General features: G+C 39.8%; 1 protein-coding gene across 1 annotated transcript; it reads left to right on the top strand.

Moving 5' to 3' along the window:
* Positions 1-1,922: 1,922 nt before the first annotated feature.
* Positions 1,923-14,810, top strand: LOC130744052 (uncharacterized). The gene is made up of 10 exons (XM_057596266.1): positions 1,923-2,330; positions 2,405-2,449; positions 2,627-2,683; positions 3,009-3,078; positions 3,425-3,466; positions 3,627-3,700; positions 4,040-4,110; positions 13,545-13,630; positions 13,762-13,871; positions 14,594-14,810. The coding sequence occupies exons 1-10, from the start codon at positions 2,163-2,165 to the stop codon at positions 14,654-14,656; spliced, it is 786 nt and encodes a 261-aa protein (XP_057452249.1). The 5' UTR covers positions 1,923-2,162; the 3' UTR covers positions 14,657-14,810.

Genomic DNA, 14,810 nt, shown 5'->3' with positions numbered 1-14,810 from the left:
TATCAAACTCCTGTCACACTTACACTGATTCCACGCGTGAGTCGGAAATTTAACTTGTTCTGAAAATCCAGGTCTTACAGAGAAAACAAGTTATTTGGACAGTTTTACAAAAAGCTCAAAACTTTTAGCACAGAAAGACATAGAGAAAAGTGATAGAATTTACGATCAGAGGTAAGGAAAATCATCAGTACCTCGTGGCCTACGCGTAGCAACGAATAGAGCGACGATCAGACAAAAATCGGCGAAAAGCTCTCCTCCCTTTCTCTCCTTGAAGCTCGGGGGTTTGGGGTGTTGATGGTGGTGATGAAGTTTTGATTTTTTTCAAGCTATTTATTGTTGATGGAAAATGCGGGAAAATGAAAATTTCGGGATTCCGATTTTCTTGTGCATTCCTCTATGAATTCTAAGATAGGTTCTGGCGACAGAATTCCATAACTCAAAACAGGTTTCTCAGAATTAAAGCAAACGATCCAAAGTCGGTGTAAATCTATTTTACCCGAAAAACTACTTTTTGCAGTTGATGTCGGATGAGAAAACTTCTTTCTGAAGAAAGATTAGAAACTTCGAAAGAAATAGGTGAACGCGTGTGGAATCTTCGTTTGAAGCTCCGAGTAGAAAAAGTCTTCATCAACAGTTTACTTTAAGGTTCTTGAGCTATCAGGGATTCAGTTTCGGCAAACTTCCAAGAATCGGAAACGATAATTCGTACATTCCAGGGTTTCGTTTCGAAACACTTGTCGTGGAAAGGAATAAGAGAAATTCGTATATTCCTCTGAATATTTTTGAATATCGTTGCTACAGTGCTTTAAGAGCAAATTAGCCCTTTACTAACGTTTTCGCCCTAAGGCGGAAGTGAATAAAACTCGTGCTATAAACTATATCGACTATAGTACTATTCTTAGTCATTTCCTGAACTTTCTTCTTCATAATATTAATCCAACCATCAAACGAAAGTCAAGTTCCTCTCACGCTTACACAGAATCCTATGTGTGAGCTGGAAATTATTTATTTATTTAATTATAAAATCTTGGGTTTGACAATATATCTGACTGATGACGTGGCGTTGAAATGGTCAGAGTCTTTAAACTACGCGACCACTTTCAGAACGGTTCTGTAAAGACAGAGTTCCTTCTAGTTTCTGAGATAGATATCTTTTTAAGAATTGATAGAACGTTGAAGCGTGTGACATATGTCCGAATTTCTCCTGAAATTGAGAACGTTATCAGTAGTTAAATATTCAATGAAACTTCTACTATAAAATTGTTATGATCAAAATAAGATTTTAAAAACGTTATGATGCATTTGAACTTAACACATGTCGCTTGAAGTTCTTGAACTATGTCATCTCAAAAGGCCCCTTGGAAAGTATAGATCCTCCTCCTGCTCCTCATCAACTCTAGCATCACCCATATCGTCATCCTTCTGAGGTTTATTTACAATGGGACATCTTCGGGTTCAGGCTCTTGTACTGCACGAGCTTCTTAAGTCGTCTTGAGATCATTAAAAAAAATCCAGTAATAAATAGGCGCCTTATCACGGTGCTCCACTAGAGTGGTAGCCAAACCAACCAATGGCTAAATCTTCTTCTTCAAAGTATTGGTAGGCGAAGACTCCTAGGTCTTTGAAAGGAGGTTGGACGCCGTAAGAAGAACTCTGCTCGCGCGGGGTTGACTTGGGCAGTCTGGATTCTTTGTTCTTGCCATATTTGTACCAAGATTGAAATTCTTGACATAAGCCACAAAACAAAAAACAAAAATGAGAGAAAAGTATTTTAGACTTTTTGTAGTGTAGAGGGGTAGGGGTGTGTTTATGAATAAATGGGGGGGGGGGGGATTCTAATAACAATTTCCAAACCATAGATTCCACAATTGTGGAGACCGAGACCAAATTATTTTCCAAAGGTGATAGATCGAAAAAACTTACAAACACAAACTAAATTGATGACCATTCTCTTATTATTATTCACTCAATCTGGTAAGGAGAGAGGTCGCGGAATTTTATGGGCCTTAAAATGGAATCAGCCATTGGGTTACCCAACATGAAAATAACATCGCAATTAGCCCACAATTTACTTCCTGGAGCAGCAGGAAAAGAGGGAAGGGAAGGGAAGGGTAGAATTGTGGTGAGAGTGTTGTGTTGTCAAAAATTAAGATCTGAGCGAGATGGGAAAGGAGAATAGCAGCGTTCTTCCAGTGCTGCAGTGGTTGAATCGGGTGGTTTCAGAACCTCACTACCTCCTTCATTTCCTTACTTTCTTCTCCTATTTCGTCATTCGCTGCTCTGCAACGCATATCTTAGCGCCTCACCTAATCCACCATCTCCTTCAACGCGTAACTCTCTCTCTCTCTATCTCTCTCCTGAATGTAGATTGCTAATTAGTTCCCTCTCTCTGATGCATTTTCAGGAAATTCAAACGTTGTTAGTGTTCGCCGTGTTGGCTCTCATCAAGGTATCCCTAATCAGATCGAATTTGTTCAAATTTATCTGCATTTTCGAATTTATATTCATTCCACATCATGCATACAAACCTGCGATTTCAATCTAGGTTAGTGTCAGTTCAATTTTACAATTACTTCTATAAGTTTGAAATGATAGCTAAATGACACTTCCGTCGTCACTTTTGCAGGGAGTGAGAGAAGAGACATGGGAAGCCTTTATAGCTGATGCGCTTTTCCTTGCTAAGGTTATCACCATTGATGTGTTTGTGCCCCTTCTTTTTATTATTTGAAACATAGAATTCAAAACGTTAAATTTTGTATATAATTTTGAACATGAATTTGAGACATTCCAGCATATGATATCTTTAGTCTAATTAGATGCCTTTTGAACTATCGGGAATGAATTCTGATGCTTTTCCTAATTTCATTTATTATTAGAATTTGTGCATTGAGAAACACACACGTTTCATCTGTTAAATCCCTTTTTTCCTGCTCCCTACCCTTGGCTTGATCTCTTTCTATGTTTATGTGCTACTTCTCTGCTTTTATATCTTATTTTCATATTTTCAGATTTGTATTTTTGTTCTTGCCTTTACAATGGATCGCCGCTTAGCCATTTGGTATGTTCTCGTATTTTTAGGTAGGTAGTTTCATCTTATTTGGTGCTTTTTAAGCAGTGCATATATTTAAAGCATAAAAATTGGAATTTTATTCACATCATGTTTCTATATCCTGCAATATTATAGAAGTATCCATCAATCCCTCATCGACCATGAAACTAATTTTATTTTATTGTAAAGAAAGACATCTGATATACTTTTTACTATTTGAATTTTGAATATAAAAAATGTCTTTTTCTAAAATCAATTATGTTTGCATTCATATTGGTAATAAGTCCATGGTGTGCATTGGATATCTGCTGAATTTAACAACTGGAACTAATATACATAAATATTTATGAATGATGTTTATGTTTTGAATTGCAGTGATGCATATGCTAACACAACAACCTCCATTCCAAGGACTAGGTACCGTTTGTTGAGTTTTGCTGATTTACCTTTATGCTTTTTGTTATATTAATTTTCAAGCTTATTAAAGTTGAACTAGAAAATTTCATGAGAACTACAAGAATTCATTGTTTTATTATCTGATAAGGTTCTGCTTCTGTTTCTCTATTTCTTCCTCCAGGTACTTCTAGCAAGCTAACACCATTGCAGTTGGAAAGCCTGCTAACAGAGGGGAACACTACAAGATTGTGGCTGGTCAGTGCTTTGAGTTAAATGGAATTCAACCTTTCACTTTTATAGATCTGCATGTGTTAGCTCAGTGAATGCACAATTATGGTAACCTTAGGGAAAGAGAAGGTTGTTCCATAACAATATTTACATAAATTTATAAATTTTTTATAGATTTTCTCTAGGAAATTTTTGCACTTTTGGGGGATATGGTTGCAATAAATATCTTTTGGTCAACTATGTTCAAACCTATAATGCATGAAAATATCATACTACCATTTTTGGATGAGTAAAAGTAATATCAGAAGTCTATGGAGTGTAGCTATGTCATTGTTTCGATATCAAATCTCTTTCTTTCTCCTGCAGGTGGAATTCTGTGCATCGTATTCATCTGGTTGCATTCGCTCAAGTCAGCAGTTTCCTGAGCTGTCAATTACGTATGCTTCTATTTGTCTTATTGTTTTGAACTATTATCCCCCATTTAGTAAAAGGGAAAATTAATAAGAGTTCTTTTCTCTGTGCAAATTCAGATATCCGTGCTTTCTTACATGATAGGGGTAGCTTTTATACCTTTAATCAACAAGGTTTAAAAGAAGTTCTCCAGACATTACAAACATGTTAGGCATTTTGGAAGCATATTTTGTGTTTTATGCCTTCATTTCTATACTTTCAAATTGTAGAAAACATATTTGGTTGCTTTTACAATGTTGCCACCATATTTTCGATTCTGTTTTCAGAATTTATGTAAGGGTTTTATTTTAATGCCACCACTATAGATATTTATGCCACCCATTTTACCGCACTTTCAAAGTGCAGAATGTATAATTTGTGTTCCGCACTTATAAGTGCGGTAAAATGGGTGACATAAATATCTATAGGGGTGGCACAAAAATCAAAACCCTGTAAAAGGCCATTTGTTCTCAAATTTGGTCCTATTTAAACACATATTTATTGAGAAAAGACTTTCATTACAACATACCAAACATGTTTTCAAAATTCTAATGTGCTTTAGTTGATAATGAAAATCGGAAATACACTGTTAGATATCTTGTTAGTATGTAGGATATCTTGTATTAATTGTAATCAGGTAGCGTAATCATTGTAGATAGGGAAACATTACCTATTATAAATTCATATAAAAAACCCTCTGTTGTGTAGTTGAAACACACGAGTTCAGTTGATAGCACTGGCAAAACAAAGACTAACAATTGTAGCAGAAAACTCAACAGAGAATGCAGAACTGAATCAATATCTGAATATGAAAGCTTGATAGAAGATGAACACTGAGAAAGAAGAAGATAACAGAAACAGAGAAGCTCAACTGAATCCCAATTCCACTGAATCCCAATTCAGTTGAAAGTCTGTAACTACCTAACTGAATCCCCTGATTCAGTTATCACAGCCCAACAATATGCAAAAGCTAACTAACTATGAACCATAGGTTCTTATTTATAGTTTCCCTAACCACAAGGTTTATTAAGCACTAAGCTAATTCCCCTTCTTGCGTCTGACATAGACTTTACTGATAGGAGGTTTCTGCATCCTCTTGACCCTATCATCAGTCTAGTACCTCTCAGTTTCTTTTCATTTAACATGGTACAAGAGCCTAACGTGTAATGAGAGACAACCCTAGCCCCAATCCGTGATAACCTGGTGGTCAGGTCAGTAGTCCTAGCCAGCAACGATTGGGATTGATGTTGGACTCACGTTGCTGTAGATTGATGAACAGAAGATTTCTTTCACGAACCATGGGAACTACCCTTGCAACTTGCAAGGTTGTAAGACCATGCAATCACCTTGAAGGAGGAAGATTCAATGCCTATTTTGAGGGCCTAGTGTTGTTAAATGTGGTGGATGTAGGGCCATGGCGGAAAGCCAAAATCCTGCCATTAATGACAAATAATGGCGGAATATGGCTGAAATGGCGGACATATGGCGGGAAATCGGCCATGGTGGAAAGCTACAGATACCCATATTACCAATAGACTGGCATAGAGAGGTTATGTGGAAAGGTTGTAATTTGTAAATATAAAACTTAGTGTTAATCCATATTCTAGGCCCATCTCTTTCTTGGTCAAGATTACAGTACCAAATAAGTTCTCTATTCCCATCATTGATGAGTTATTCGATGAGCTATTCGTGGCTGCTAACTTTTCTAAATTGGACCTGAAATCTGGTGAGTAGATTTGAATGAAGGAAAAAGATATTAAAAAACTGCATTTCAGACACATGAGGGACATTATGAATTCCTTGTCTTTGCTCTTCGACCTTACTAATGCACCCTATATGGTTCAATCTTTGATGAATGTAGTCAACCAAGGAAGTTTGCATTGCTTTTCCTTGATGATATTTTAATCTACATTTCTTCCACAGAATATCATTTGCAACACTGAAGAGGAATATTTAGGTCACATTGTGTCAAGTGCAGGGGTTGCTGCTGATCCCAAAGATTTGAAGAGGTTGAGGGAATTTTTGGGTCTTACAAGCTATTTCAAGGTTTGCGAAGAATTATGGCAAGCTATCCGAGCTTTTAACAGAGTTGCTGAAGGACAAATTTTTGTGGTCCTAGAAGCACAAAAGGCTTTTGATATATTGAAATTTGTCATGATAGCCTTACCTGTACTTGCTGTCCATGACTTCTCCAAATATTTTACGGTGGAGAACTGGAGATGGATGCTTTTAATAAATTAGGGGATGTTTTGTCACTGGAAGGATGGCCAGCATCATTTCCCAATCAATCTTTGTTAGAAAGGGCACAAAAATATCCATGTATGAAAACGAACATATGGCCATAGTCATGGCAGTGCAGATATTTAGACACTACCTTCTAGGAAGACACTGTCATTATCACGAATCAGAAGAGCTTAAATTCCTAACTGAACAAGGTGTGCTGAATAAGGCTTAAATATGTTTTTGGTCCCTCTAAAATTAGGGTCTTTTGGTTTAGGCCCCTCTAAATATTTTTTTTTGGTATACACCCTTATTTTGAACATAATATGGAGGGATAAGCCCCTGCCGTTACCTTTACCTAACGAACGCTGACGTGGCAAATTTTAGAGGGACCTAAACCAAGGAACCATGATTTTAGAGGGACCTGAACCAAAGAACCATGATATTAGAGGGACCTAAAACTCAATATTTATCATGTCTTAGGTCCCTCTAAAGTCATGGTTCTTTGGTTTAGGTCCTCCTAAACGACGTATGGTGACGGCAGGGTCTGAAACCTCAGTATTATTTTACATTTAGGGGTGTATACCAACAAAAAATATTTTGAAGGGCCTAAACCAAAAGACCCTAATTTTAGAAGGACCACAAACATATTTAAGCTGCTGAATAAAATATCATTTTAAGTGGAGTTAAAAGCTAGTAGGATTTGATTTTGAGAAATTCACTACCAGCCTGGGAGTAGTGATAAGGTGGCTTATGCCTTATCTAGACAGAAGATATATGCTGCACTTAACATTTTGTCACGACTTCACATATTAGGAGACTGAATATCAAAATGATTTCAAGCTAAGCTAACAACAAATTATGGAAGATTTGATGGCTGACCCAACCTCTCATAAAGGATATTCTCAAGAATAAGGGAGATTATTTTATAAAAACAGATTGCCTTTGTCTAAACAATCTCCAAGGGTTCCTCATTTGTTAGCTGAATTCCATTTTTAAACGGATGGAGGTCATTCTCAAATATTCTGCAGACGTGTGAAAAGTTGGATGCAGTAGTTTATTGTGATGGAATGAAATCTGATATTTAGAAATTTATTGAACGGTGCAACTTCCAAGAAAAACAAAAACTAGACAATAACTCGAGCTGGCTTGTTACTGCCACTTTGAATCCCTTCCAAGGTATGGAATGACATCACAATGGACTTCATCACTGGACTACCGAAGGCAAGGGGAAGCATATGATTTTAGTTGTGGTTTGTTAGGAACCCGTTTAATAGAAAAGCTGAAAACAATGTAATAGAGACTCAGAAAGTAATGATTGATTGTTTATTGCATAAAAGAACTGGAAATTACAGAAAGGGAGTAGGATCCCAAATCTGACACAGAGCTAAGCTCCTATAGGAAGCTCACAGCTTCCTATTCATCTCTATTCTCACAAAAGATTCCTGAATCCCCTCTCAACCTCACTCTCTTTCCTTATATCCTAAAACGGTTACAATCAACCTTCATTCCCCATCTGTGGGCCTACTCTCCCTTTCCCTGATTCCCCTTTCTGCCCCTTCTAGAATATACTTTCCATTCCTTTGGTCCCACAGGCTCCTGATGGATTAATGCAGCGTTTGGGCCTGCTAATGGGTCAAGGGTCCTAACAATACCCCCTTCTAAAACAGCAACCTTGTCCTCAAGGTTGAAGGCTGGAAACTGGCTTTTAATCAAGATAGCATCCTCCCAAGTAGCTTCTTCAGTTGGCTTTCCTTTCCATTGTATCAGTAGTTGCTGAACTTCCTCTCCGTGCTGTTTCACCAGTCTAGTTGCCAAGATGGCATCAGGCTCCACTGAATCATAATCCTCTCCCTCCAATTGTGTTGGAAGTGCTTCTTCTTCTTGGTAATTTCCCACGGCTTTCTTGAGCAGGGAGACATGGAACACGGGGTGCACCCTGGACCCTTCAGGCAGTTTGAGTTTGTAAGCAACCGCTCCAACCCGGGCAATCACAGGATATGGTCCAAAATAACGTGCAGCCAATTTCGCGTGCACACGACTGACCACAGATTGTTGTCTATGGGCCCGCAGGCCCGCAACTTCACAAACACCCATTCACCAAGGACGAAAGATTTTTTCACTCGCTTGGTATCAGCCTGAGTCTTCATGCGATCCTGCGCACGTTGGAGTTGCCGTTTGAGCTGACGTAAAGCCTCATCACGATCAAGCAGTTCTCGTTGTACTGCTGCCACACGAGTTTCTCCCAATCCCCAACGAGCAATCGTCGGAGGCTTGCGTCCATACACCACCTCAAAGGGGGTTCGATTGGTAGCGGAGTGAAACGTAGTATTAAACCAGTACTCAGCCCAATGTAACCAAGTTACCCAAGTTTTGGGCTGATCAGCAGAGAAACATCTCAAGTACGTTTCAAGACAACGATTTATCACCTCGGTTTGTCCGTCAGACTCGGGATGATATGCTGAACTCAGCTTCAAGTGTGTCCCCTGCAACTTGAAGAGTTCTTGCCAGAAGTGACTCATGAAAATTGGGTCTCTATCACTGACAATAGAGGAAGGGACCCCGTGCAATCTAACAATCTCCTTGGTGAAAATTTCCGCAACACTCCTCGCGGTATAAGGATGTTTCAGCGCTAGGAAATGGCTATATTTTGATAAGCGGTCGACAACCACCAATACAGCTTCAAAACCTTTGGACTTTGGCAGGCCCGTGATAAAATCCATCGATAAGTCCTCCCAAATGGACTCCGGAATGGGTAGTGGCTGTAAGAGACCTCCTGGTGAGGCAGCCAGATACTTCTGCCTTTGGCATGTGTCGCAGCTGCGCACAAATTCCTGGATTGTATTTTTCATCCCAATCCAGTAGATGTTTGCAGCCAAACGTCTATAAGTTCTTAGGAAACCTGAGTGGCCACCTTGTGGAGACATGTGATACTCATGTAACATCTTGGGAATGAGAAAAGAAGTTTTAGACAAAACAAGGCTACCTTTGTAAAAGAGAATTCCCTGCTGGAAGGTGAACTCAGGGTGGGATTTTGGATCTTCTTGAATAGCTTTGATGATTTGTTGGAGCCGCGCGTCGTTGAACACTTCATCCTTCACTTGTCTTTGCTCTTCCCAATTTGGATATGAGACCAAAGCATTAAGTTCACTCCCCTCCCGGATTCTGGACAAAGCATCTGCTCCTCTATTCAATCTCCCTGGCTTGTAAATTATATCAAAATCATACCCCAAAAGTTTCGCCGCCCAATTTTGCTGTTCCCCTGTAACGATTTTCTGTTGCAAGAGTTCTTTGAGGCTTTTTTGGTCTGTAGACATAGTGAATCTCCTGCCCAATAGATATGGTCTCCAGTGCTGTATAGCCAAAGCCACGGCCATAAGCTCTTTCTCGTAGGCAGACTTTGCTAAGTTCCTAACTCCCAAAGCTTTACTGTAGTATGCGATTGGGTTTCTCCCTTGCATTAGGATGGCCCCGATACCGTTCCCTGATGCGTCGCATTCGATGATGAACTCCTTACCAAAGTTAGGTAAGGTAAGAACAGGTGCTGATGTGAGCTTGTCTTTGAGTATCTCGAATGCTTGCTGTGCATCAATTCCCCAACAAAATGCGTCTTTCTTTGTGAGCTCGGTTAATGGCTTCGCTACCTTTCCATAATCCCTTATGAATTTTCTGTAGTACCCTGTTAGGCCAAGGAAACCTCGAACCCCTTTTACATTCCTGGGAGTTGGCCATTCTCTAACACTCGCAACCTTGTTGGGATCTACTGCCACCCCTTGTGCAGAGATTAAATGCCCCAAATATTCCACTTTTCCTTGTGCAAAGTGGCATTTTTTCCTGTTGGCTGTGAGACTTTGCTCCCTTAAAGTTTGCAAGACCTCCTCTAGTTGCTTCATGTGAGATGCCCAATCTTTACTATAAACGAGTATATCGTCAAAGAAAACTTAGACACCTTTGCGGAGCTTGGAACGGAATACCTCATTCATGAGGCTTTGAAAGGTCGAGGGTGCATTCATCAAGCCAAACGGCATCACCAGGAATTCATAATGCCCCTCGTGTGTGCGAAATGCCGTTTTGTGAACATCTTCAGGCTTCACCAACACTTGATGATAACCTGATTTCAGATCGAGCTTGGAGAAATATGTTGCTCCGTGTAGCTCGTCCAACAGCTCCTCAATCACAGGTATAGGAAACTTGTCTGGGATTGTAACCTTGTTTAAAGCTCTATAATCTACACACATTCGCCAAGAATTATCTTTCTTTTTGACAAGGATTACCGGGCTGGAGAAAGCACTTGTGCTATGGCGTATGATTCCTGCAGTAAGCATCTCTTTAACCTGCTTCTCTATCTCGTTCTTATGCACATGAGGATAACGGTAGGGGCGGACATTAACTGGCCCTGCCCTTTCTTTAATATTGATGCAGTGCTCCTTTCCTCTACTTGGAGGTAATCCCTCTTGTGCTGCAAAAACATCATCGTATCTGGTAAGCACAGCTTGCAGTTCTTCTTGCTAGATTGGAGTTAAATTAAATTCCGCATCTCCCTCTTGCTGAATTTTTCCCATGGTTCTCAACCCTGCTACGCCTAGCCCTTTTGAACGGCTGATGATGCTCTGCAAGGCTTCCAAGACGTTTGCACCTGATTCCAGACCCTGCAACTCAACCCAGTGCCCCTCGTGCCAGAATTTCATGGAGCGCTTCCCCCAATTGATGATGGTATCCCCCAGCGTCTTTAACCACTCAATTCCCAGAACTAAATCAGGTCCACCGAGGTCGAACAAGTGAGGAGCACATCTGAGGGAATACCCCTCTAGTGCCAACTCGATTTCCTTGCTCTTCCCGTGAGTGTATGACTGGTACCCATCGCCAAGCTTAATGGACATCCTGGGGGTTTCTTCAGTTTCCCACCCCATTCTCTGCATCAACCTCTGGTCAATGAAATTATGAGTAGCACCGCTATCCACATGGACCAGAACCGGCACCCCGTGCACTCTTCCTTGGAGCTTCATAGTTTGCGGCGGAGAACTGGAATTGCCTCCCAAATTATAGAGATTGAGCACGCACATCTCCCCTTTTAACTCTTCTTCGTGATCTTCTATTTCCATTGCCAAGACTTTTCCCTCCTGCTCATCGTCTCCCTCCTCTATTATCAGCACCCTAAGTTGCCTATCTGGGCATTGATGCATTGGGTGGAAGGGTCCACCACACTTAAAACATAAGCCTTTTTGTTTTCTTTCAAGTAGCTCTTGATACGTGAGGTGTGAAAATCCCCTATCCCTTGGCCCATTACGTCGAGGTTCATTCTGGGCTTTTTGGTCTACCTTTGGCCCACTGGTTCCCGGTTTGATTGTGGGTCCTTGGCCTTGCCCTCCTTTGACCCAAATCCAGTCGTTTCCTCCAACCTTCCCTGACCCGGTGGCCCCGGATTTGTACCCGGACCCATTCTGGGTCTTCACCACTGAACATCGGAAGTTCAACCTTCTTGGCTGACTGACGGAATTCTGCGAATGCCTCATCATGTAAGCTTCGAAACTTCCCATCATCTGACTTCTCACCGGTCAGATCTACCATCTTTGCCCACGATGGTTCTCCCTGTTTCCGATTCACACTTTCACCATCCATGGTTACCGATTTCCCCATTGATTTCTCCAGCATAGAAACCAGAGTGGTGGGTAAATCCTTGACAGCCGTTGTCACTGCTGCCAACGAAGCTCGCATCTCGACGAGCTCGCTCTCGAGTGCATCGACCTTGGCCTCCATCTTGGATACTGTTTGCTTGTCCTTCTTTGGTGACATTCACTGGTTCCCGGCGGTGGTATCCGGTAGGTCTGACCAGTTTGTTAGGAACCCGTTTAACAGAAAAGCTGAAAACAATGTAATAGAGACTCAGAAAGTAATGATTGATTGTTTATTGCATAAAAGAACTGGAAATTACAGAAAGGGAGTAGGATCCCAAATCTGACACAGAGCTAAGCTCCTATAGGAAGCTCACAGCTTCCTGGAAGCTCACAGCTTCCTATTCATCTCTATTCTCACAAAAGATTCCAGAATCCCCTCTCAACCTCACTCTCTTTCCTTATATCCTAAAACGGTTACAATCAACCTTCATTCCCCATCTGTGGGCCTACTCTCCCTTTCCCTGATTCCCCTTTCTGCCCCTTCTAGAATATACTTTCCATTCCTTTGGTCCCACAGGCTCCTGATGGACTAATGCAGCGTTTGGGCCTGCTAATGGGTCAAGGGTCCTAACATGGTTGACCACTTAACCAAATAGGCTCACTTCATCATCCTACTGAAAGAATGTTGTTTAGTTGTGAAGTTTCACGGGTTCCCTGCATCAATTGTCACTGATATTGACTAGTTGTTCCTAAGTCAATTATGGGCTGAACTGTTTTACCAGGCTGGCACTGAACTTCAGTATACTGCTGCTTATCACCTTCAAACCTATGGTCAAACAGAGGTATTGAACTGGTGTTTAAAGACTTACTAGAGGTCCTCTACCTGTGGTATAATGAGGCGGGAGAAGCCGAGCTATTGATCAAGTGGGCTGGACTACCAGATTGTGAGAATTCGTGGGAGTCATTTTTTGTCTTTACACCAGCTTTTCCTCATTTTCACCTTCAGGACAAGGTGAAAGCTTTTTCTTTTGTTGTGGGAGAGGGGAGTGTTATTAGCAGGCCAGTAACCGAACAGAAATGGTCCGATAGAGGAGCCCATTTGAGAGGTTAGGAGGTAGTTATCATTAATGGAGTAAGTTTTATATTAGCAGAGACAGTTATTAATTATGGGGGCAGTTTGGCTACCAGGGGACGATACCCATGTATATTGGTATTGAGGGGAATTGGGTAGGCAGTGATTGAGGAATAGATTGTCAGGAGTGATTGAGGAGCTCCGTTGTATATTACTGATCATCCTTGTTTCACAGTGGTCCTAGGTTCTTTGTAATAAAATTTCTATCCTTTCCTGCACTTCCTTGGGCCAGTGTAACAGTTGGCTCTTAAGTTTATGGGTTCTACCTTTAAGCACCATGCAATTTATCATTCTGCCATTGTTTTAATTGGAAAAAACCAAAAACACATGACAGCAACAAAATTATAGTAGGGAAACCGCTTTAGTGTATACTATGGTGAATTTTTTTTATAATCTGAAATGTCTGTAAGCAGCAGCTTATGACAATGACTGTATCTTCATGTCTCTGTCACAGATATTCAAGCAAAATCTTATCATTCGGAATAGTTGATCTTGGACTGTTTCCCAATGCTGCTGAAAAATTTGGAATATCTCTTAGTGGTACTGATATTAATTAATAGCCATTTGAAATTGGTTTTCCTTCTTTCCTTTTTAAAATAATTTATCTATTTAATTACTCTGAGTTCGTTTAGTTATGATACTCTGCTAATATGCAATTTATGTATTGTCAGGATGCATGGGCCAGCTTCCAACATATATCTTATTTGATAATGCAACTGAAGTTGCCCGTTTTCCAGAGTTGGATTTTGAAACAACATTCTTTCACCCTACAGTTACAAAGGTATCTATCTAAGTAGGATTGAATTTAATGAGTTATTTTGAGTATCCACTGGAGCTTCAATGAATTCTCAGATGAAGCGGTCAAGGTATCCCTTGATTTTAAAAGATTGGAAAAAAAGTGTAGAAGTACATTAAACTTAATGCCTTTTCTTCTATTTATGCGAATTAGTCCCTAAACTTAAAATATCAGTAATAGGTCATAAAAATAAAACGGTGAATAAATATTAATTTTTCATTTTTATCAAATTAAAACTATTAATTGGTATTTCATTTCAAAAATTGTTATTTTAATATTAATTTTGTCATTAGTAAGTCAATCTAAGTTAACGATAGAATCTATGGTAATTTGTAATAATAACTCAAGTTTATGGATTAATTGGAGTGAAATTAAAGTTGAAGTATTTGTAAAAAAACAGTTTAGGTTTCACTTTCAACTTTTCGCCAAGGGTTGTTTAAATAATATATATCCATATTTGTCATACATGCGATTACAATAACTTTATCCTCAAGTGAAGTCTCACTTTAAAAGAAGCAAATCTTTTCCCTAAAAAACCTTAGAATTTGGGTTACACCTAACTCTATCCCAAAAGCTAGCTTAAAAATGAGGATTGTGCCACCCTTTTATCCTTTTGAATTTTCATTACTCTTGCATTTGAGCATTGCTCCGTTAAACATATCTCGGGCTTAGAGTTTAACTGTTATCTTATGGATTATGACCTGCAGGGACTTCTATCTCGACATTTTGATCTTGATCGGTCCCTTCTGGAATATTTCAATGTTAAATAGGTTATTGCTTCGGAGTTCTGTGCTACTATATTTTATTTATTCGGCCCTGTAGAAGTATTGTAATCATTTAAATTTACTTGTTAGTTATTCTAGGATATAATGGTGCAAGTAAGTCTGATATTTAGTCTCCTAAATCTAATTTGTTTTTTTGAAA

Source organism: Lotus japonicus, chromosome 1 (assembly GCF_012489685.1).
Source record: "Lotus japonicus ecotype B-129 chromosome 1, LjGifu_v1.2".
Classification (NCBI taxonomy): domain Eukaryota; kingdom Viridiplantae; phylum Streptophyta; class Magnoliopsida; order Fabales; family Fabaceae; genus Lotus; species Lotus japonicus.
This window is presented reverse-complemented; position numbering and strand designations above follow the sequence as displayed.

Coding starts and splice junctions, on each gene's coding strand:
- LOC130744052 (XM_057596266.1), top strand. CDS start 2,163: ATGGGAAAGGAGAATAGCAGCGTTCTTCCAGTGCTGCAGTGGTTGAAT. Junction 3,079..3,424: donor GTATGTTCTCGTATTTTTAG/GTAGGTAGTTTC, acceptor TTTGAATTGCAG/TGATGCATATGCTAACACAA. Junction 3,701..4,039: donor ACACTACAAGATTGTGGCTG/GTCAGTGCTTTG, acceptor TTTCTCCTGCAG/GTGGAATTCTGTGCATCGTA.